The sequence below is a fragment of the Rhyacophila brunnea genome, unplaced genomic scaffold (genome assembly GCF_057557595.1).
Source record: "Rhyacophila brunnea isolate RB1 unplaced genomic scaffold, BYU_Rbru_1.0 scaffold_12, whole genome shotgun sequence".
Classification (NCBI taxonomy): Eukaryota; Metazoa; Arthropoda; class Insecta; order Trichoptera; family Rhyacophilidae; genus Rhyacophila; species Rhyacophila brunnea.
Window position 1 is genome coordinate 14,751,518 of NW_028232774.1, and position 23,179 is coordinate 14,774,696.

Here is a 23,179-nt window from a genome sequence, read left to right on the forward strand (position 1 = left end):
CAAAAGTTAAAAATCTTCCTCCTGTAAAATAGCATTTTGGTTAATTCGCCCTTTTTACAAAACACCGACGATAATGTATTGCCAAAATTATTATTTTTTAGAATTTCTATCACAACTGGCAAGTGTTAAAAGAGTTGCATTTTTTATGTTGCAAGTACATTAAGGTAAAGTCTCACGTACCCGCTTCATTATCATTAATTACATAACGCTTTCAAGTGGTATGTGAATAAAAAGCACATGCCTAACAATTTTCCGAGTGGTCCTTAATAATGACTTGCGTATTTCGCATTACTTCGTCGTGGAACAAATGCGCCCGAGCTATGTATGCTATTCTATAAGAGACAATTATTGTGCAACATACGACTTCATTCAACCTCAGTATTGCATTTTTATTCGTAAGTCTAGATACGGGTAGTTACGTCTTTCTACAAAAATATTCTTTTTAGATCTACAACAAACCATGAGGCCCAATGACAGTAGATAGTAAGTAAATCAATCACAAATACGTGGGCTTTGTTAAAATCGCATACATAATATATTGTGACCTCTCCGGAAATCAAACCCGGAGCCCATGGATGAAAGGCCAATGCACTGGATTACGAGGGGCGAGAGTTCTATCCATACACTTATTATACTAAAGAAATAGCGTTATATATGTATGCTCTATAATAAAAAAAATAACTTTTATTTTTTTGAGATTTTATAACAATGTATTACTTTAGTTTCTGCTTTATTGTGAAAGATTGCCATTTAAAATTTGTAAAAATGATACATCTTTATACCACATTTCTGGTGCTCCGTCTCCTGGTCAGCTTCTGTTCTCTCTCTCTTCTGTTCTGGTCTCCTTCAGCGGCCCAACCAGAATCATCAATACTCTCCTTTTACTACACAAGCAAAACAACGACACGCACAAATGCAACTTTAAATTCTATTATCTCTAAAAGTATATCGAGAAAAGCCATGTTTACTTTGCACCCTTCCTTGAAACTATACACAAGGAATATATTTGTGAAGGTTTCCGATCGATTAAGTCGTTATAAAAAAATGATTTTTAATAAACGTTCTGTAGAGACATGCGTTTGGAGCACTAGACCGTAGAATTGTGTTCGAGTGTATTCTGTGTACCGAACTTCGTGTGTGGAGATACACGGAAAATAGGCTACAAAGTTGTAAGTATACAGATCCAAAGTAAGTTTAATGAAAACAGGCATGTTTCTGCAAATAAATTTATCGTATACAAGCTGAAGTTTCTGGCTTCGTACAGGGTCGATTTGTGGATACATTTATCTTAGATATTTAAATAATAATAATAAGTGAGCGGAGTAATCGGATGAATGGTATAGAAACTATATGAATAAATGAAGATAGAATGAAGAAGAAGAAGAAGAATATGGTTTTTCTAATTCAGAAACCTTCGCGGGCATGCGCACAACAACTGATCAAAATTTCATCGCAATGGGATGAATGTTATAAGAACGCATGCGAATAGAAGAAAAAATGAAGAAAAGAGTTGTACCAATTCAGAAACCTTTGCGGGTGTGAGCACAACACTTGATCAAAATTTCATTGTAATCGGACGAATGGTATAGGAACCATACGAATAAAAGAAGATATAATGAAGAAGTAGAAAAAGAAGATGGTTTTTCTAATTCAGAAACCTTTGCGGGTGTGCGTACAACAACTGACGAAAGTTTCGTCGCAATCGGATGAATGGTGTACGAATAAAAGATAATAGAATGAAGAAGAAGAAGAAGATGATTTTTCTAATTCAGAAACCTTCGCGGGTGTGCACACAACAACTCACCAAAATTTCATCGCAATCAGATGAGTGGTATAGGAACGCATAGGACAGCAGACAGACAGACTTTCATATTTTATTTTATGTATAAGATATCGCCTATAATCTGCACGCAAGTGCAAGCAATAAGTTGATGAAGTTTTATCGCAATCGGATGAACGGTATGGCAGCGCGTAAAATACGAACAAACAAACAAACAAATATTGATTTTTATATTATAGATATAATGGAATGATAAAAACCATTTTCATAATACATTACTTATTTCACATGATTTAATATTATAATATAAAGACATTACCAAGAGTAATTTAGGTATAAGTACCCATAAATATGTTTTTAAAAAATATTTTATTAATACTGTTGAACTGCACAAAATAAACCACTTATCAACCCTTTCTATTTTGAGGGAAAATTAAGATATGTCTATTCGTCTTACAAAGTCATTCTCGTACATGTACATAATATAAGCATGCTTCAGTCGTCATGGAAAAGTTTCTGATTGAATACGTTGGATATTTACTTAAAGCTCAATTATTTTAAACAACGTTGAACTTTATCCAAAATGCATAAAACTTTCCGAAATCAATTCCGGGCGAAACTTCCGAGCCATCGGAGCTTTTGAAAGTTTTCGAGATGCCCCAGCGACGCGTGACGGCGCCCTGCGACGGTTCGTCGAGGCCGTCCGCCCGTCGCTTCCGCACTATTTAAATTTGAATGGGCGATTTGGCCACTTGACTAGATGGAAATTAAAGCAAACTGCTCTGGAAGAGGAGCCCGAAAGATTCTATTACTAAACTTGACACATTTAGGTTGAATTTGCGGTTGGCATACTGTGGCCAATTCGGTTATACATTGCCAACAGTGAAAAAGATTTAATAAGCAATTATTCTTCCATGCAATCTCTCTCAAAATATTTTAAAAGATTAATTTACATAAAACGTAATAATAACGTAATTGGTAAGTTTGTCAGTGAGAATTTAAGAATGTTACATATTTGTGTTTTTTGTTGTGTTTCAATCAGAAGATTTCTGGGTGCTACACGGATCTTCAGACAGCGTGTACTTTTAAGTTAGCATCTTAAGTTTGTTTTAATACCCTACCATCCAGCATGACTTGGCAGGAAACCATTAATTTAAAACTACGATGTATCTTGCAACATAATATTGTTAAAATTACAAAACAAGCGATTTATGTGAGTCAATCAAATTTCAACAGAAAGCTTATTTAGCAAAATAATATAATAATTTAATGAATCAATAATATCACAAATTAAGAAATAATGCTATGTAAGTTTGCTATGATATGCACAAAAGTTGTTTGTATGAAAATCAATGTTACTCAATTATTGAAACTGCATAATTGCTCAAATTAGAATTAATTCTTTATAATTTACGAAAGAATCATGCATTGCACAATAAACTGCACAAGCATGATTATAAAAATATTCAAGTAGTTGACAGCAGCGTTTCCTTTGTCTCAATTCACTATAAAAACCAAGGGGGCGAATGATCAAAATAACACAAGTACTAACGCCGTTCTAGCCTACAGTCGCATCCACGATCTCACGATTGGTAATTTCTCTCGCAACACATCTACATAATTATTAATTGTAAAATTCATTAATCTCATTGTACGAATATGTATTAACGATTGTATCTTTTGTTGGTTAAGGGAAATAAACTGGGACTACTTTATCACGCACAAAACTTTCTGCTCATTGGAACCTACCTACCCCATCTCACTCCATCCCTTACCTCAGATTCAACAATTTTAAACTGTATGTCTATAATAAGTAAAGTAACATGATTTCATACAAACATATGTGTAAGTAACTACCGATAAGCATATTTTTTTATTTAGAATTATGTTAAATCATTAATTTACCACATAAAATAGGATTTCAGCTAAATTTGCATAGGTGTAACCATTCATGTCATCGGGCAATCGGGATCGACACACAATTAATAGACAATGAGCAGAAACTGAGGTGTTACTACTGCTAATATCGCGTTATATATCCATAACTCCCTTCTCTATGATATTTTACCATTGACAATAAATTGTCTTTTATAATTAATTATTTCTTTTATTCAACGAATAATTCACAAGATTTAAGAATGTACCATTCTGATTATTGAACATAAATAATTTTGAAAAACGATGCAGTATTCGATTCTGATTTCCTTACTTTTTTCAAAAAGATTTTTTCTATTGGTTATAATATATTTTCTCAGAAAGTGTTTTTCAAAATTATGTATGTTCAATAATCAGAATTGTACATTCTTTAATCTTGTGAATTATTCGTTGAATGAAAGTAATATTTAATTATAAATTATTAGCAAGTTCAAGTAAGTTACATGATAAAAAATATCGGAGAAATCCACGACGTCGGTTAGTAATCGAAGTAATAGGTATCTACTTTGATTTAATAAAACAAAAACCGATTGCCAAAGTAGCTTGATTTTGAATAACGCTGATGAGTAGGTATTGATAAGGCCAATAGTTAAAATTTGTCGCAATTAGTACGTCGCCTTGTAGCATAGAGGTAAATGAGCAGACGGGGCGTAAACCCAGGAGATGCAGGGTTCGATTCCCTGCCGGGATGGCTTACTTTTTTCAAAAAGATTTTTTACATAAGTGTTTTTCAAAATTATGTATGTTCAAATTGTCTTTTGTTTAATTCATCGACACTTGTTATAGTTTTACACAAGTTACTAATTATGTAGGTACCATTGTTAAGAATATTCTATTTGTATGATTTCGACTATTGCAATATGTGTTACTACACACATATATAAACTCTTGTACATGAACTAAACGTCACTAATATTATTTAATTTGTATTTGATATTTACACCATTGTAAATGATTGTAATATCATTCAACTCGGACCATTCAATTTGTTCTTAACTCAGCTCTACTCTCCGAGTTGTTTCACAACGGATCGAACTCTCCTGAGTTATTTCCTTTTTATTTACACCAGTAACTGTATTTTGAGACCATGACGAATAAACAACACTGATGAATAACATTCATTGAGTCTTATTACTGATATACACCTTCTACTGGACCAAGTGAAGGATTGGGGCCCGTTTGTAAGGATTTCCGTTGCCGAAAACATAACAATTGTTTTGGAGTCAAACCTGCATTTGTTTTATTTTAGATAAAAAATGTTAATAAAAAACTTGCATATATAAATACTTAGGTCAATGTTGTTATTAGTAAAACATTTTATAAAGCTTTCATCCGTTAATTGTAACATTTTAGGCAATATTGTTGTACGTTATAATGTCAAGCTACATTACCGCAGGACATCATAATATAACGGTATTGTAAAATTAACACTATGTATTGTCGTCGGGAAAACAGCATTATTTTATGTAGCTCGCAAAGAGTTAACAGGTGGACAGATTGGTCATATTAATAAATAATATTTGTACCTCACTGATACAGGGGAAATAATGTATACTTTATATTTATTATTTTGTTGTAATTTTATATTACATATTAATAAAATCTCTTGTTTTTAACCAGGATTATCAGTCATCGCGCCTGTACGCCTGCAAGGATTTACTTGAACCAATAGTGTGTATTTTAAACTATCGCTACAATAACCGTTTATACGTATAAATGCTGACTGTCTCGCCAATCTCATTCTTCGATAGTAAGCGAGACGCGATGTTGTCATTTTATATTACTATTTGACAGGTCGTGAAAATCGGTTAACCTCAAAATAATCCTCTGCGTTTTTCGGATAATTTACTGCGCAGGCGTAGATGTCGCACAGTCTAATTATCGCATGAAAATTTTGAAGCTTCTGAAGTTTTTAGATACTCGTAGATGCATGCAATATTACAATTTGCACGATGCTATGCACGTGCTTACACGTGCATTTTCTTGCTATGGCCGCGATAATACGTACTGTCAGCAGTAAATCCATGCTCGTGCCTTCATATTATTATATTTATTATTTCGGATATAGTTATCTCAATCGATTTATGTTTAGAAAACTATACTGACATTCTATATCGATTGAAATTACTTCATTTTACTATTGGGACTGGAGACAAATGAAAATGGGACCCTACTTAATCGTGTGAAAGGGACCTAAATCACTTAAGGGCTACTAATAACTTTAAAGATTCCCACTGGGTATTTTAGGACGACACTGGATTGTCTACGAATTGTTTTTTGTGAATACATACAAATATCTCTTTATACCTAGCTTTACGAATAGTTTTCCAATAGATACTTACTACTTTGATAGAATTCCGTTTTCTTGCTTCGGATTAAAATATTTCGTTTTTTGACACCAAAAAGTATTATGTGTTCTTAGCTGTGATTTTTATAGTTTTTTATTTGTTGGAACCCTTGCGGCATTTTATAAAATCTTCAGGACCCAATACTTGGATGCAACTCATTAAATTCGAGAGTGGGAAATTACAAAAGAGAGTTTAAATCATTAAGCATTGACCTACCTACACAAAGTGTCGCCTATAAGCAAACCGCAAGCAAACCGTCCCTTACTATCTGTTGCCTAAAATTTGATGTAATTTCATTACCTTTTGCATTTCAACATTTTGTAATTTCGTGCGATTATGATCTCAGTATAACTAAGAATAATGTAGATTAACATGCATTTTCATTGTAAAACAATGTTAAACACGGTAAATATGTCACCATCATAGATGGAGGCGCTACCTTTGCTCATTGTATGTATCTATGTCAACTGAATTAATTAATTAATTTGTGATATTTTTGCTAAATTATGAAGTGACAAAGAGTTCACAGTAATACATCAATAATATGTTTTTTACGTACAATCAGTCAGTACCTTTATATAATACGATTTCGTAATGTTATGAGATATCGGATCTCCAATTTCATAACATTACGAATTAATGTTACTTATTTCATAATAATTTGAATATATTATTTCATAGTGTAAATATGTATTAATAGCGGGTCAGAATCGATTGGACATCTCACTCGATTACAAATTTCCATCAAAGACACATCGCACCGAACTACCGTAATAGTTATTATATTGCATCGATTATACCATTGTAGTTATTTGAAACAGTACATGAAATCTCGCCTCCTCCATCATCACGAACAACTACTACCGTATCTCATCTGTAATACCTATCCTCCGCCGAACCAAAGAATACCATCTGTATACAAGAAAACTACAAATGTATAGTGTTTAATAACAAAAAAATGATATTTACCATAACTTAAATCATTTGTTTTTAGAGTCGGGTGATTGATTGCAACAGTTGAGTTTCACTTTACATGGGCACTGTGCAATCTATATTAAACATATCGACGCAAATTACTTCATTGTGCCGTCAGAACCTAAGACAAACGAATACGGGACCCTGTTTAGTCGCTCGAAAGGGATCTGAGGGTGGCCAACAAACTTTGGACCCTGCTTAGGGGTTGTTTTCTTAGGCTGAGTGCTCCGCAAACTGGAGGGCAACTTGCGCGGGAAAACTTTTCGAATGTCATTAACGCTGTATAAATTCCACCCAATAAACGATAGAGCGTGAGATTTGTTGATGTAGGATCAATTTCTACAGATGAGATCTCATATTCTTTATAAAGATATGTACATAATTTTACACTATTACATATTAATAATCGTGTATACCAGTCGTTCTAAACTGCAGTATCGCGATACACGTATGTGCAATCAACAGTTGTGACATCTGTCACGAAATGTTAAATTGATAGACCCGATAACATTCACGAAAATTTTGTATCGCAGTAATAATCTGAGAACAGACGATGAAACATGTGGTACTACGGAGAGAAAACCGAACCTCATATTTTATACGGTCGGTTCACTAGTATTTCTAGCATTTCTGTCGATCAGGTATTGATATGCTTTAAAAGAAGGAGAATTGAATGCTTATTAGATTTATAGAAATCAACAACCCAAGCCGTGTCGGCGAGATAACTGACATAGCTGTCCGCAATTATGATTTCCTTAATATCCATTTCCCGTATAGTTAACCAGAGTCCAATTATCGCATACTCCACAAAATAGCTGACTGCAATTATAATTTCCTTCATATCCGTTTCCCAAATAGTCAGCCAATATCCAATTATCGCAAACCTGATATAAAATAGCTGACTCAATTATAATAGTTATTTTACAAAATATTATTTTCAAGATATTATTTTGATTGTGAGTACGTTGATAAATACTCGATAAAACCAGCGCTCGAAATGGAAATGTTTACGAACCGGAGCGCTAGACAATTTTTCTGAAGATATTTACACAGTCATCAAATCGTATGTGTATTTTATAAAAATATGTGTGTCAGATTTTCTATTCTATTTCCTATCTAGATCAGACGGTCAACATATTTTTTCCACGAGACGGAGTGATAATTTTACAAATTTCACGAGCCGGAACGGCGCTCCGGTGCGTTCCGTTCCATTTCGAGCCCTGGATAAAACAATTGATTGGGAATGCCACTCTAACATGACTTCCCGATAAAAATACATCTCACCGCATTGGCATTGCATTTATTATATTGTAACGTGTGTAATCTTGTTATTATTTAACAGTCAATAAATTCTCTCTCCTCCATTTTCACGAACTTCTTCCGTCTTACATCTGCAACAACTATCCACTGCCAAAGTGGACTCCCACAGATTTAATCGAACTGGAAAAAAAACCCTACACTAACGTTTTCAGGGACGGGCACTCTACCGACTGCTAGCTATACAAAATATTTAATCAAACAATCAAAATTAATAACATCAAAATACTTACGGTAAATTAATTCTGTTGCCCGTTTAGATACTTATATTAATTTAATGAACGAAAATCATTTAATATTTAACCTTAAGTACCTACCTATTTAGGATTTATAATTTAAATTAATGGATTCCGTGAGGCGAAGTAAATTATTAATTTGTTTTGACTAGAGAATATTCTGGGAACATCATATTATTTTATTACTAATTATTCGCCATCATTTAATTATTCTCCGCCGAAAATGGTCCGAAAGTTATACTACCTACTGTGCATTGTTCTTTATTCAAATTAATATTCCTAATATCCACCAAAAATACAATTACCACAGTACAGGTTTAAAATCCTTTTGTAGTAGCGATTCACCACAGATTTATTTATGGCATTTACTATTATGGTTTGCAGAAGGATCTTAATAACCTTTTGCACTATGGTCACTTTTTTCAATAATTATTACGTCCTAAAATTTAAAGTAGCATATTGGGGAAGTAAGAGGTAAATCAATAATTAATTATCGGTTCATTGTGTTAGCAACGTCAATAGAATTGGTTGTAATACACGACTTTAAAAACCTTTTTAACACTTTGTTAGATTTTGGAAAGTGTCATTTTGCTACTAAATTCTACTAGGCCCTTTTAGATTATTTCGTTACAAACTGTCTGTCCTGCAGAGTGGCAGGTACCTAAGATAATCTAAACAGTAAGAACACGCACAAATATCACAATGTTCGATCATGTGGGTCTATTCTATACACAAGGCGGCTATCGACGGTAGTTTATCATATGTATGTATTGAGGGGGTCAATTGTTACAACCGTTTTAACTGTCAAAAAGTGTTATGTTTTTAACAGACCCTCTCTTGCCTGTGTTCACTTTTAGAGCGAGATTGACAGTTTAGACAGCTAAATTATTGTAATAATTATAATATCTCTATACATAAAATAATATGAAAAACTACCATCGATAGCCGCCTTGTGTATAGAATAGACCCACTGATTGGATTATATGTACAAAGTCATGGTTGTAATAACAAAATATTTACGATAAATTAATGCTAGCCACTTGCTCAATCTTAATTAGTCCATATACATATGAATTTTCCAGAATCGGGATTCGAATTCGGGACACAACATTATAAGCTTACACTCGCCTATCATGGACAAAAATAACAATGGAAGTTTATTAATACAATTGTTATCAATTATAATTATCATATCTAGTTTGTTAAAACCGAGTGGAGGTAATTTAATGATGTCTTGATACCTTGCAGTTATTTGAAAATAATAACACTATTCTACTCTTGGTTCATACACACTAGAGCATGGTTTCCCAAACTATGGGTCGCGACCCACCAGTGGGTCGCGAGCGAATATTGAGTGGGCCCTCGCCACTGTATACATGAATTAAAAAAATAGGAAGTGATAAATTTGATATTTCATTCATGAAACACTTGAGTGCAGCCTAAGATAAACGTACTGTCTGAAATTTCCAGTCATTTATCACTGTTAATAAATAACTTTGACGACTATTTTGGGGAAGAGATGAAAAAGTTTGATTCGTTGCGTTGGATTTGTAACCCATTTCAAGACGACTTACCAACTAGTATGTCAACAAAAGCAAGTGAAGAACTCATTGATTTATCAGAAGATACGTCACTAAAAAATAGTTTCAATCGTAAACAGTTAACGAAATTCTGGCTCTCAGTTGCTGATAAATAAATTATCCTTGCCTGTTCGATGAAGCTATGAAAATCCTCCTCCTCTTTACTACCTCATATCTATGTGAGGTCGGATTTTCGGCTATGGTTAACATTAAAACTAAATACCGAAATAAATTGGATATATCAAACTCACTGCGATTAAAAGTAACTAAAGTTGAAGTCAACTTTGGGAACCACTGCACTAGAGCAAGAATTTTCAAAGTGAGTCCCTTGGCACTCTGGGGCATAGCGATTAAGTCCATGCGCTGATTTTTCCAAAGCTTGACACAAATTTTAGACAATGACACAATAGGCAATACGCTTATGTACAAGGGCTAATATTATTTGGTGCATTATGTTATATTAAAACCCTAATTTATGTCGAATAAAGAAGTAGTTTGATTGAGCTAAATCGGCCTATTAACACCGTATGCGGTAATTTGTACTAATGGAGTTGACTGTATTACATGTCATCGTGAGTTGTATCGAAAATACAAGACTGTATAGTATTAATAGTAAAGTCATCTATAAATTAAACACTTAAAAACACGTAATTAAAACCAGCACAATACAAGGAAAAGACAAGAAAATATATATGTAAGAAAATTAGAATTACAATCATGTCGTATATATTATATATGCCTGTAAGTAACAAGACTTACATATCAAATTAATGTTATAAACATTTAATTCATCGTGTTTATCGTAATCATACAAAGCCATTATTTACCATTTCTCAACCAATTACTTCAGCACGATAAAATTACCTCATAAACTTCATGTGATCCTAAAATAACTCCGTGTTATAGTTTATTTTGCAATATGGTATTATATTTAACGGCACCATTTTCGCCAATTATATCGACAGTTTAATACCAGCTCAATGGTCCCCGCGCTTGGTTACCCTCACTCTGCACACTACACTGGATCACCTAAGGCAAAATTACCTATTAATAATATTGAAGATGGTTTTCCAATATGTACACATAGTGTATTACTATAATGCGAGATTATATTGCTATAACATGTATTATATTGTTGATTTTACAGCCATAGTAATTAGTGGAAGGAAACTCTATCGAATAGATTATAGTTTATAATATTTAGTATATTCGTGTTTACTAAGTTAACATTTCCAGGCGCACACACAAACCCCTTCCCCAGTTATAAAAAAAATACAAATTATTTAGATAAATAGATTATTACTTCTTAATTTTTGTCGGACCTCATGACTTAGCATCCTGACCTTGATGTTTTTCTGTCGAACGGCCTGCGAACGGGTTGGCCCCACTCCTCTCTGTTTTCTATGACACATCAGACATGTGGCCACTGGAAGAACCGTGACACTCATAAATTGATGCAACTATCTGGATCATCGAATGTTTGCTTTATTATTCCGATACGACAAGACTGCGCAGACGACACAAACCGACACTAACGATCCTATCAATAATTATGATCGCGTTCGATAACCACTTATAGATGCGAGAACTCGTAATAACTCGTTTAGTTATTCCTGCAGGCCAGGTGTTTATCGCAACGGGAAGCTATAAATACACCTAGTAAATGTGGAAGTCAATGACACCTGTTAGATTTTTTTAGTTTTGGCCACTTCTGCCGCTTTAAAAATCAATAAAAAAATATTTTCGATACTAACGACTTGTTTGATAATGGAAGGTAAATATAAATTCAACAGCTCAATATTTGTACATGTTAGAAAGGATAATATTGTACTTATAAGACCCAACTCTAGAATTATAATTTACCAGGAAATCGACCTCTCAAGGTTTCATAGAAGTAAAGATATTTGGAGAAAAAAATCGCATTTAAAATAGTCGCGCTATAATAGAAATGAATGTACGAGTAGGTGTGTATTGTAATAAGGCTGGGAAATATGATAGTTTTATTTTCGCATTTGGCTCACGAAAAAACCTTTCAATATGTTTTATATTTTGTGTGCAAATCATAAACCCATGTGAGTAATAATTTCTGTACAAAAAATATGTACGTAAATATTCAATATGTTTACGTAGATAAATTAACTTATCGACGAAAGAATGTACGGGGTATCTAATATAGAAGTTATTTAGTATTTGTATTTCAATTGAACTATATTTGTACCAGTTTTTAATGTTTGTGTTTTTAAATCTATTCCAAAGACTAATCTGAAAATCGAAATAACACAACATCATTCGTCCTGTGAGAAATAAGTAATATATAAATAAGTTTGGTGGCTGAAATAATTTTCTGCTCATCTTTTATTATAGTGGGCAAACCTGAAGTCTGTTATCACACACTATTTCTGTATGCAGATTGGATACATTTGTGCGGAGAATTTTTTACACATCGCACACCTTAGATTCTTGGAAGTAATGACATACGATTTGTCGCCCCCGTGGACTATGGACTCGCCTTAATATCTCCATATTTATATAAAGTACAATTTCGAAATTATAATAAAATCTTCAGGTATTGAAATTCCATCAAAGCGATTAAAATTAATTAGTCATTTTCATTGTTAATTACTAGTCAACCCGTAAATAACATTGCGGAAAGCACTGCTAAGAATTTTGTTCATAATATTGAAATCTAATTTAATCTTTGGGAGTAATTTTATCTCCTTTGTATATTTACCACTTGCTGTGGCCATTAACCGCCGATTGAAACCACTGCCAGTCTTTGGGGTAACTGCTTTCGAAACATAAATGTTAATATAATTAGTACCCTTTGCGATGATAATAAATTAACAACATCAGTCTGAAATATTAATATTCTGTAATAAAATAATATTTAATAATTCTTTTTGTTATTGCTAAGGAGTTTTAATTATAAATAATACGAACAGTGTGTATAATTATCAATCGAATTACAAATACGAAGTACAATTTCCGTCCAACAAGAATAATGAAACCATCACCGATAAATACGTTTCGTATACGTCTTGTGAATTATTGGTTAAATAATAGAAATAGTTTAATAATTATTTATTAGAAAGTCTAAGTACGTTATAAAAACTAAAATATTGGAGTGATCCGTGACGTCGGTTAGTAATTAAGACACTTAATTGATTTAATATGCCTGTATTCCATTGACACGCAAAGCAGGCGACTTACAGTCAGTCTTGGGACTTTTTTTCGCGTTTAGCATCCTAAATATGTAGCCTTTAAAGTCAGCAAGCAGACCAGGTTCATTGGATTTCAAACATTGTTGATATTTTACTCACCGAGTTGCTAAAATTCATCCGATAACCACTACATACGTAAGTTCAATCGTTTTAACCGAAAATAAACTTGATTAATTTGTTAATTTAAAATGAGAGCTTTAGCAATTATTTGAATTTATGAAATTCTTAATACAAAACGTGTGGTTTTTCACTGCCATATTATTTAATACCTAATTTCTGGATTATTGTAAGACATTACGATAATCACATCTTTTGGCTTTTGACAGCTCGTATTTTTTACTCGTTCGTTGATCTTCCGTCCGTTGGTCAGTAAGTAGCAGAGCATAAACAAATCTGACATTTTATTGTCCTCGAAATTTTGGCTCGCCAATGGAGCGCCTGTAATACAGAACAACCGATATCATCCAACATTGAAACGCAGTTTGATACGCATTTCATGTAATAATTATTTCTAATGGATTTAAATTTTGTACTATTCCATTTGAGTCGTTTTTTGTGACCGGGTTTCGCCTTTCGGCATCTTTAGGCATTAGGTGCACTCACTAAAAAGCAAATACACACTGCAACGCACACTATTGACAATAAATATTTACGGGTCTAGGACGATTTGGCGCCGGGACAACTGGATGCCACGTAGCTCGAAATTAAATAGACGTTGGGTACTTATAGGTACTTAAAAAAATATTTAATAATATTATTTATATTTAAATTATTATTTTATGATTTAATAGTTGGTGAGAATCTAAAATATGCACACGTAAATAATGATTTAATCGTGCATATGTTTAAGTTCTAACAAAAAAAGAGTTTTTTATTTTATATTAAGCCTTAGGCATGGTAATTCTCAATCCGCAATAAAAAAAAACATTATATTACGAGTAAAATGAATTAAAACTATTAAGTAGTAATTAATAGAAACTGATTAAAATTCCTCGTCTATGTTCTGTATACGTGTCTACGATAGTGCGGCGTCCAATTGTCCTGGCGTCCAGTAGTCCCATTCCCACATTTACCATGTACGTTCGCGTCCTAGCATTGTTATGTAAGTTTGTTGGCACTTATCTATAATATAAGTCTTTTCATTATTCGTCGATGTATTAACTCTTTTATCACGTAAGTGTGATAAACTTACGATCGTAGATAGAGCATGTCTACTATAAGAGAGTGACGTGTTACAAACCCTCGAAAAACTATATAAGATAGTTTATTTGATTTGGGTTTGACTATAGTTGACTCAGGCGAAACTGAGAAAGAAATCAGGTGTAGAGCGAAAATTGCCAAATCTAATATGCTTGATATAATATATGTATTATATAATATATCGCAATATCTCAAATAATAAAAATATATCTTTGGCGGTTACCATCCAATGAAAAGTAAATTGTGATTGTCATCTAAATGTTGTACTGACGAGGGCTGCTGTTGACATGCGTTCGTCGTTACTCCAGGGAACATCAGTGGAAGACTGTATTATGTGTACTTGTCTTGAGGCCGTATTCTTTATGCTGGCGTTCACGTCACATCGCTCGCGGACGGAACGCATTGTGTCATCGCGTTCGACTGTTGCAAGTTTTCAATGGGAGGGAACGAGAGGGAATGCAGTGTTAAGAATACGGACTCTAGGATTATGCTATTCTTTAGAAACACTCTACGCTCTGCCCCAGGAAACCTTGAATTATTTTTTGCATTGCGTCACTTAGAAAAGCCGATCAATGCATCTATTCTATACACAAGACTGCTTTCGGCCGCTACGGCAGCTATCTAGGGTAGGTTTGTATCGAAGTATTAACACTATTGTAACAATTACAATAAGTTAGCCGTCTAAACAGTGAAAACTGTCTATCTCGCTCTATTATTTACCAAAGCCAAAAGAGGTCCTGTTAAAATATATCTAGCACTTATTGTAATTATTATAATAAGTGCTAATACTTCGATACAAACTTACCATATATAGCTGCCGTAGCGGGCGAAAGCAGTCTTGTGTATAGAATAGATGCGCAGGTGTAGTTTTCAGGACAAGAATTTCATTAGAAACCCAAAGCATTGATAATGAATTGTACTGTTATTTTTTTTGTCTTATTTCGTGTAATTCTTATTTTGATGATAGGTATGTATCGACTTTTAATTGAAATAATCAGACACGAGATTTTTTGTTGTTTTTTATATGTACCACGCTTCGTCATTTTGTTTTCTCTTGCGGTTTATTAAATCAGCAGATCGAAAAAATATCCCCATGGCATAATAGTATCTACTGAAAAAGTTAGTAATGGTCACTTGTGTGGTTTTACCTTTCAACAGATGGTTATATTGATACTGTCATTGTGATATTGAAAAATATAAAATATCGTATATTTTACCCAATTATTTATGGGTTAAAAAGTATTCCTACACAAAATTCTATCAGGAGAGCAGCGTGCGATAAAGACGTCGTAAATACTCAGAAACTTCGCGATTGTCCGGATAAGGCGTTATTGAAGTTTGCGAGCCCCGCTAACGATTTCCTCGAAAACTCCGGACAGAATTCACCTTCCGACGGGTAGGGACCTTCTGCCGCCTTGGTTAATAGTTTCGTTTCAAAACTTATATATTATTATTACATTTTCTCATGTGCGAATTTTGACAATATGTTACATAATAATAGAGAGAATTTCATCGATACACTGAGAAATTTTTTGTTTCTGACAAATACTCGTATTAGAGCATATATACACAAACTTGAAACATTCAGTTTGATAACATTTGGACTACGACTCATCATCATCATCAGCCTGAGTCTATCCACTGCTGGATGGAGGGGCCTCCGAAGGAATGTATACTATGGTGTGTAACTGAAAAAAATGTCATAAAACTTCCATATTTACTGAGCTTATTTGTTAAGTTTCTTTCATCTTCAGTATTTTAATGAACATAATATATTATATTTTTCTTTTTCATAAAAGATGTATCACTAAAAAAGACAAAAGGCACTAAATAAAAATAGACATTTTACCAAAAAACTATGCCTAACCGGTGATCGAACTTGCGCTAAACCTCTACGGCTTCGTCAATTAAATGTCTTATTCTAACGAACGCACTCCTAACGGCCATGCGGACGAAAAATAACACAGTCATTATTAGAGTTGGGTATTTCCTGAAAAAATATCAATCTCGAGATTCGGGATTTCCAGAAAAATATTTTCGAAAATTCTCGAGATATCGGGAAATTTAAAAAGAAAACTAAAAATCAGCGTAAAATCAGACAAATTCCAAAAAAATATGATTTTTTTTTATTTATGTGAGAAGACAAACAAAATAGGAGTAGGAAACAAAAATAATTCAAAACATTACTTATTAAAATAGAATTTCAAAAAACACAGACTGTCAATCGCTGCGTCTGGCGATTGCGTACGTTTTTGAGACACAAAATTCCCTGATGTTGCAAAAATATCGATGATTTTGAGTCGACGTTGGTTTAATTGTGTTAAATGCCCCGATCAGTCTTTGAACGTTTTGTGTTTTCTGTCCACTTTTTTCATATAGGAAATCGTTTTTTTTAAATTAATATATAAAGAAATCCCGAATCCCGAGGAAAGATTCTCGAGATTCGAGATCTCCCGAAATGTTAGAAATTTCAATTCTCGAGATTCGGGATGGAAAATCTAGAAAATTACTCGAGAATTCCCGTCGGGAAATTCCCGAAACCCAACTCTAGTCGTTACGCAAAGGGAAGTAGGCGTTGTCATTGGAAGCATTAGTCGTTTCATATAATGAAGTGGACAGTTTTGAAATCTCAAGGTCAAAATACCACCAAACCACATATAAAATCAATTTTAGATTAAACCAAGCCTTTATTGGCATATTTTAGTAGAAGATTCGATACATTATAATATAATTGTGTATGTAAATCTTAAATTCAATGCTTGGTGACGGATGGCTTTGTTGGTTTTTTTTTTAACTTTTATTATTTAAACTGTTATTTAAATTTACATCACTTAAAATGAAGTCTTTAAATAATATCAATGGATTGGTTTTAGTTAGAACTACAATAATATTATTCTGTATGTAAACAGTACTGATAATATATTACATTGATATTATATGTCGCCTATTACCATTATATTCATGAAATATATATTAGCGCGTTGTGCAGTATTCACTGGATTAATGTTTCTAAACCCATTGACTGGGTACAGTAATTGACAATCAAAATCAATAGGTACTTGTATGGTTCCAGAGAATATGTGGTTAGAGTTACGAATCGATCCGTCTAATGCTTTGGATGTACATATTATATTTTCGTATTAGAGCGAAAACAGTGACTTTCCGTTTGTTTGTAAATTTAATGCGTGATAATGTAACAAAAACGAAAGTCATGTTTAACTGCTTTGCAGGCCAAAAAAAGATCCTCATCAACGGCACTCAGCTCAAACAGGTGAAAAGCTACATCTATCTGGGACAACAAGTGTCTATAGATGGATGTATATTTTATGAAATTGTTCGCAGATTAAAGCTAGGCTGGAGTGCTTTTGGCCGCCTGAATAATATCTTCAAAAGTGACCTTCCACTGTGCCTAAAGCGCAAAGTGTTCAACCAGTGTGTGCTTCCCGTGATCACATATGCGTGTAAAACATGGACCCTAAGTAAAAGAGAGATCCATAAACTTATAGTAGCACAACGTGGTATGGAGAGGTCCATGCTGGGCATAACGCGAAAGGACAAAAAGAGGAATGAGTGGATAAGGAAGCAGACAAGGGTTTGCGATGTAATAGAGTTTATTAAACGCCTTAAATGGAGATGGGCTGGACACATAGCTCGAAGAAGAGACAATCGTTGGACAAATCTAGTCATCCAGTGGTATTCAAGAAGTACAAAACGTCCGCAAGGTAGACCTAGAGGCCACTGGATCGATGAAATGATAAAGTTCTGCGGATGTACGTGGCAAGGTAATGCACAGGGCCGAGAGAAGTGGAAGCAGCTTGACGAGGCCTTCATCCAGCAGTGGATAGATTCAGGCTGATGGTGATGATGATGATAATGCGTTAATTATATAAATATTTCGCCCGCGGTGTTGTTTTATTTTTTTTAATACTTCAGTATAGTCAGTAACTGAAGAGCATTTTGGGGCCAATCATATGATTCGTGTTACGGCATTTTTGTCACGGCTCCTCATATCTCAGAGCCAAGACACACGCATATCTTGCTTGATCCAAATGGATAGTCTTAAGGGCCAAGACACACGTTGTTGCAAACTACCGTGTTCTTATCGCAGCATATAATAATACTGATAATCAATTTGTAACGTAATCGTAAGTTAGACGTCTTTATTTTCTACTTACACGTTTAAGTATAGCTCATGCATTACACTCTCCTCGGTAGTGTCACATTTTCTATATTAATTTTATTTTGTGGGTCGCGTCAACGATTTTTTCTGTTTTAGCAATAACACATTTCCGTACATTGCCTATAAAATATATTTTAAATTGTCAATTTAATATTTTTCCTCTTAGAATATAATCCATTAATAATATGGAGCCAATACCGTTATTTCATATTTTCCGAATGCTTCTAAGTTATTAATATGATGTGTTTTTCCTTTTTTTCAGGCGGTAGTATTACCTCCCTTGGCGAGGTGGCCTCACGAGAGCGGTTTCACGTTTACCACCTGGTTCAGACTAGATCCCATCAACTCTGTCAATATTGAACGAGAGAAGCCATATCTGTATTGGTAAGTTACTTATCATATTTACGCCTGGAAATGAACGGATGTAAGAGTCTATAATATACATAGGAAATACACGGCGATAGCACGAAAAGAAAACATTCGATTTAAAAATAAAAATAACTAAATATATTATTTTATAATATCTACAAAAATAAAATCACTAAAACAAAATTGCAGAACTATTCTTCATAACAAGTTGCAGTGGAATTGGCAAAACATCAATCCACTGATGTATGACTGAATCTCCACCGGAGAAGACATATTACATGACTCTACGATGTGGTCTGTTGTGTTAATCTCACCAGACTTGCAAAGCGGGGACTCTTTCAAAGCTCTCCTTATGCAGTTTGTGAGCACATCTAAAATTCCCACACAGAACTTGGTTCAGACATACGCTATATTTTCGTGGAAGTCCAAAGTAAAAAAGCTCATCCAGCTGATCCATAATTAGACAGGAGTTTTTCACGCCAGATACCAGCATGTCACGTCTCCAGAATTCCTTTACTTCTTATTCTTCTTCGATAGCGCTATTGCTCAAGTCGAGCCCTGGCTTCCTCCGCGCGTCTTTTCCAGTTCCTGATTTAGCTGGTTGGCATCTTTTGTAATGATATCACCCCATCGTGTGCGTGCCTTTCCCACTGGCCTTTTCCCCCCTGGGTTTCCCTCGAGGATCTTCTTCGGTATCCGTGACTCAGGTATGCGCTGGACATGGTCTGCCCAGTTTAGCCTTTTACGAAGGTGGAGAGCTTTGAATTTTGGTATAAGCGCTGTAGTTCCGTGTTGTACCCAATTCTTCTAAAGACTTCCTTTACTCGCTCTGAGTATGAAGCAACTCCTCTCCTTCAATCTAGAAAGGATCCTTTGCTATTCCAAGTCGCTATCATTAGTTGCATCCTGTCCTCTACGCCGCTTCTATGACTGCCTATAGTTACTGCTTTGGTGATGATGAGATGGAGGAGATAAAGTCATTTTTGCTTGGATGTTGTGAGGAGAGAGTTTATTCATCGTGAATAAATCAACACAATAATAAAGATTACCACGTGATGTTATAGTCATGGGTATGGATGTACTGGTGAGAGCAATGTGATCGAGAGATTGATTAGATTAATGAACTGAGAGACTGGACTCGAATGGAATGACGGTTAACTATGTCAAGTGAAGAACTCGTGACAATAGTAGTGCGTCTCGTGACAGACTTGATGAGTTGAGTGATGATTCATGTATTGTCCTTCCAATTTATACAAATGCAGTATACATAATATATTACAAGAGATATTGTCGCAAAAAATAAATCATAACATACTCTACTGTTCTAATTATGATTGAGAAAATGCTGACTAATATTGTTGCTCTATTATTTTGTTTTGACAACAAAACATTGCTACAGATCTTTCTCCTTCTGTATAACGTGTCAGACTCAATAAATAGCCAAAAAATGGATTTATCAAAAAAAAATATCTGCGTTCCTGATATTAGAAAGCATATAACATACTCGTATATCTAATTTTGAAAGGAATCTCACGGTTAAATCTACAATACAATTATTTCATCACAAAAAAAGCTAATTAGTTTCTGTTTTCGGATTCCCCCGTTTGTCGTTCGATTTTCTCTTTGCATTTTTCCTGCGTTTTATATCCGGCATGTTTCTGTATAATCTGCTTTTTAAACAACCAATTAGTTTCCTGCGCTCCTGGTATCGGCACGCGTGTCGCATTACCCTGGATTCGATTTGAAATCGGCGTCATTTGCAGTCGTTTTAATTAAAATCCACCTCTTTGTTGTTATGTGCTCCGCGGATTTTAGTTTACAAAATAATATCGGCTTAACCCCCCACGGGACTGACGCATTGGGAATTTCAAAGATAACCTTGTTCGTATATACGTAACAAATTTACAAAGACGTGATAATAATCGTATTATTCAGTATATGTTTTCAAATTATTATGTTGTTTTTTTTAAGCAAGGACCAGTTGATATTATGGGTTTGTGTACTTATATTAAAAACAATATTAGTTTTAAATAAATTTCCTTCATTTAAATCCACTAGTTAATAACATATAATCACACAATAAGTTTAAAGTAAAATACAATATTTAGTTTGGAGTTGTTGCTTAGAGGTCCGATGCAAGAGTGACGCTATTGTTTGCGATCAGTTTGCGATCGTATTGATTATCATGATTAGAAGCGATAAGTGATCCTGTATTTGGAATGATATATTTGAACCCCAGCGCATTTTTTCTGTATACAAGGCTGCTATCGCCGACTGTCGGCGGTTATTAAGGGTAGTTTATCATATTTATGTATTATAATTGTTACAATAAGTTAGCCGTCTAAAATGTCAAAACTTTTTATCTCACTCTAATGGTTAATACAGCCAAGATATGTGCTGTTAAAATATAGAAATTTTTGACAATTCAGACGGTTAACTTATTGTAAGAATTAACTTCCTAAATATATAAATGTGATAAACTAGCCTCGATAGCTGCCAATAACAGCCTTGTGTATAGAATAAATGCGCTGAACCAGATTATATCAAGTCTGATTCACAATCTATTCATAAAATAAAACCAAAATAAGTTAAACGATATACCTAGCCGTAACTACATTGACATTAAGGCGTAAAACCCACTTAACGCAGCGAGTGGGGCACTCGCGCAAAATTTCACAAGTGGCGCGTAAATCATCGAAAATACAACGTAATCAAATACGCCAGAGTACACTGGATTTGACGACGCATTGTGCCCGCCCGCCCCATGATTCACCGTTGTTTGGCTTCTCAGCGGGACGAATTAACGAAAATACAACGTAGCCTATTCATTGAACACGGCAAGCAAAATCACGCTTCTGGAAGCGTCGTCGATAGACGGGCGAGTAGGCATTATTTAATAACAGTGAACTCATTGTTAAGTTGCTGCGTGTCCTATATTTCGCTGGTAGAATGATGTCATCGTGAATATTAATTACAAGCCCCGAGAAATTTAATAATATTTTTATTGCTTTGTTATGAGAGACGCTGATAATAATTATTATTTTGTGCTTCTTGTGCCTCTTATGACAAGGGTAATGCGCGGGTGGGATGGGGCCTACTTCGTAGTGAGCGCACCGAGCGCCGCTTTGGTGGGCTTTATGCCTTAGGGAATGAAAAATCATGAATGACGTTTCCCGAAAGTGTTTATCAGGAGAATGAAACAGGACTTCAGAATACAGGTAATGCCGATGTTTTATGGAGTTGGTTCTAAAGATAATAAAATTTGTGCTGTTTATGTAATAAATTCACACATTTTACAAATTTGACTGCCGGGTCTATGGTTTTATTATACATGTATTTTATATACATTGTAAAGTTATGATAAACGAGAATACATTGAGTGTCATTGAGTGAGAAGGGAGCTTCTGATAAATTCTATGCAGTGATAAATTTGCATTGAAAATATCACGAATCAATTTTTAAAAGAGATCATTTGGGTACTGCCATAAATCTGATTATCTTTGTACAACATAATACCATCGGAGTCTGTATATTTTTTTTTCTTTATTCCGTATTTCATTATTACTCAGTGTGCTAGATTATGACCCAGGCAGACTAGGCGAGATGTAATAAAAATGGTAAAATATTTTTTGAAAATATAGTATTTATATCCAATTATTAACCACAGGTTGCAAGAAAAGCACTTCTCAGAAAGTATCGGTTGCCAGCCGGGAATACCCAACAAAGCTGTCACGTTTAATTGTGAATGGAATTGATCCAATTGCCGGCCCAGAAATAAAAAAGGTTTCGAATCTAACACTCAAGGGAAAAATTTCAATTCGGTACTCAGAAAATCAAAACATTAAAATAAATAAAGGACTCATAATTTGTCGCAAGAAAATGTGGTCATCATAAACGTATGTGCTCTTTTTTTCGAGAGGGTTGGTTTTAAGGACGTCTCTATGAAACTTTCATAATCTGTTACTGATCGTTACTCCTACTGCCTACAATAACTTGGATATTCATTATTATGAACGTTTTAGTCATTAGCGTGTAATT

General features: G+C 34.2%; 1 protein-coding gene across 4 annotated transcripts in view; it reads left to right on the forward strand.

Moving 5' to 3' along the window:
• Nucleotides 1-23,179, forward strand: part of rg (A kinase anchor protein rugose) — a 684,927-nt gene that overhangs the window by 219,130 nt on the left and 442,618 nt on the right. For all 4 annotated transcript variants that reach the window (XM_085960838.1, XM_085960839.1, XM_085960840.1 and 1 more), the window contains exon 5: nucleotides 19,035-19,156. In XM_085960838.1, coding sequence (XP_085816964.1) covers nucleotides 19,035-19,156 — 122 coding nt within the window. The remainder of the gene's footprint in view (nucleotides 1-19,034; nucleotides 19,157-23,179) is intronic.